Source organism: Atta colombica, unplaced genomic scaffold (assembly GCF_001594045.1).
Source record: "Atta colombica isolate Treedump-2 unplaced genomic scaffold, Acol1.0 scaffold96, whole genome shotgun sequence".
Taxonomy (NCBI): Eukaryota; Metazoa; Arthropoda; class Insecta; order Hymenoptera; family Formicidae; genus Atta; species Atta colombica.
The window spans coordinates 1,199,996-1,202,510 of record NW_017259590.1 but is presented as its reverse complement, the minus strand read 5'-3'; the positions used below and the strand labels follow the sequence as shown (position 1 = coordinate 1,202,510).

Here is a 2,515-nt window from a genome sequence, read left to right as displayed (position 1 = left end):
TTTTTATTTGTTATGTTTAAAAAAAAGAGAGGAGGATTAGCTATATAAAATAGTCCAAAAAAAATCTATTGCTACATTCGATACTTTATATGTTTATTTTAATTACTCTTAACATATATATTAAAATTTATTATACTTGAAATAGAGACAATACGACGATGAAAATGGGTCTGTTTTATATAACGGAAACATCGGTGGGAGACCTTATCCACATCGTGACCATACGTTGCATTATCGACCCCAATCAGGAATTAATACTGCGGCTGATGCCAACAACGGTATCTTCTCGTCTATCAGTAACGGATTTAATAACTTTGTGACCAATCTCTTTGGATAATCTTATGAAACACATATACAAATAACATTATTTATTTATTCTATATTATTGTGTAAAGTAAAATAAAATGTTAAACTTAGTCTGTCAATATTTGATAGATAATTGGTGCAAGAAACCATAATCCGATTAATCGGCAAAATACTGCCAAACAATACTGCAACTTAAGTTATTTCATATTAAGTTTAATATTTCTACGCTATAAAATATTTATGTATTCGCCAGAAATGTTTATTAAGAAATGTACTTTTATTCTATTTATAAATATATAAACGCACAACTATATTTTTATTTAAATATTTTGTAGAAGAAAATAATTAATATAATTAAATCCCTTATTCTATTTTTTTAATAAACTTGTTATTTATTATTAAATCTTATATCTTTTGTTTACAGTAATGATCTTAAAATACATGATCTTAAAATACAGTTGTTAAAAAATATTGTTATTTTTTGAAATGTGTAATTGTTTGTACAATAGTTGCAATCCATATTGCTGCGGCATAAGCTCCAGCATCCATTTCCGTTAAATACTGAGCTTGTTTTATATAACTAGCCCGTCCCGCTCTATAAACAAATGAATCACTGTGTTCATATTTACAAAACGTTTAGTACGAAAAAGTGATTAAATTAAAAATATTTTACGAAGATTTATATAATTTTAAATTAGATTTCTTTAATTTTTAAAAAATTATATGTATTTTACACACATAACACAACACACACACACACACACACACACACACGGAGTGTGTGTCAAAAATTCTGAAACTAATTATCTCAGAAAGTATTGGTTTATTGGAAAAATGTTTCATATAAAAAGTTGTAGGGTTTCAGCAAATGTATTGTATCTTAAACATTTAAGTACACAGATTGTGTGTTGATCTTATCAACATTAATATCTACTCACTTTGGTTTCATATTTTTCGTAGAATAGCATCCTTCCCATGCTGCTGCGGTTATTTTCTCGTAAAAATCACTAGGATACTCCTTTAACAATTTTTCATATGTCGTATACGCCGCATACATTGTGTCGATCTAAAAATATTGATTGACAAAAATATGATTGAAAATTAATTTTCTTGCATTTTTAATACAAGTCCTATGTCTATTTCACAATAAGTTTAATTTTTTTGCAACAAATAACAACATAGCGAACAAGTTTTAATACTATAAAAAAAACCTTTCTGTTCATTAATAATAGTATATATTAATACTAATAATACATTTTAATAATGTACATATATATGTGCAAACCATAGTCCTGTCGCCAACTTTCGCTCTTCCATATTTTTCTAAACAATTTAATCCGCTGCGAAATGCGCAAAACCAAACGTTTCGCATATCCTTCTCCTGCTTGAATGACGCCAATATTTTTGCGCCAGTTGTAAAAAATAAACAATATAAAGCTCCAGAAGTTCCGCCCATACATTCTTCTGCGATGTTCGCTATTTCCAATAATAACGTTGCTGGATGCGACAAGGATAAATTTTCCAAATTATTTAAAATACCTATAGAATGTAAAGAAAGAGGGAGAATTAGTAAATTCTTGTTGAACATTAAGAGACATATAGGTACATTATAATTCGTATACGCATACCGTTAGCAAATCGTTTCAATGTTGATCCGCAATCTCCGTCTCCGCAACCACGGTCTAACCCGTTAAGATACGCCTCTTTCTCGATAACAGCTACACAAGCATTTTTTAAACACAATTTAATCAGGCGCTGATCGCTCAAATTTAACAATATTCCTATTTTCTCCACTTTTTCTTTTTTCGCATCTTTCAATGGAGTGCTTAATGGAGTTGAAGTCGAAGGAATGCTGTAGGTGCAGCCTGGCCAACACGGTGCTGTCGTTTTTTCGTCAAGACAATCGACGAATACGTCCCCATGATTTTCAGTCAATTTTAGCAAACTTATATGTATCCCGACGCTATTTAAGGATGTCATTAAAACACCTGAGTAGACGCGAACAGGCTGTATGCCTGTCTTTTCTGCAAAAAAATCAACATAATACCATGTAGTACAATGAAATAAATTAAAAATGGCAAATTGACAGAAGAAGAAATTACTTATGATTCTAATTATTTCATGCAAAAACAAGAAAAGCTATTAATAATAGACTAAAATTACCAGACATCCTTGTATTCCGGGAACAATCCAAGAAAAAATAGTTTAT

The 2,515-nt window shown here is 29.9% G+C and overlaps 2 protein-coding genes across 2 annotated transcripts in view; one reads left to right on the top strand and one right to left on the bottom strand.

Annotated features, from left to right (window-relative positions):
* Positions 1-631, top strand: part of LOC108693736 (carboxypeptidase M-like) — a 6,047-nt gene extending 5,416 nt beyond the window's left edge. Inside the window, exon 9 of the mRNA XM_018202847.1 lies at positions 146-631. Coding sequence (XP_018058336.1) covers positions 146-337 — 192 coding nt within the window. The 3' untranslated portion in view covers positions 338-631. The remainder of the gene's footprint in view (positions 1-145) is intronic.
* A 99-nt stretch (positions 632-730) lies between these two features.
* LOC108693735 (triokinase/FMN cyclase-like) overlaps positions 731-2,515 on the bottom strand; it is a 5,231-nt gene continuing 3,446 nt past the window's right edge. The window contains exons 6-9 of the mRNA XM_018202846.1: positions 1,935-2,330; positions 1,592-1,845; positions 1,245-1,372; positions 731-901 (exon numbers count right to left, since the gene is read on the bottom strand). Coding sequence (XP_018058335.1) covers positions 781-901; positions 1,245-1,372; positions 1,592-1,845; positions 1,935-2,330 — 899 coding nt within the window. The 3' untranslated portion in view covers positions 731-780. The remainder of the gene's footprint in view (positions 902-1,244; positions 1,373-1,591; positions 1,846-1,934; positions 2,331-2,515) is intronic.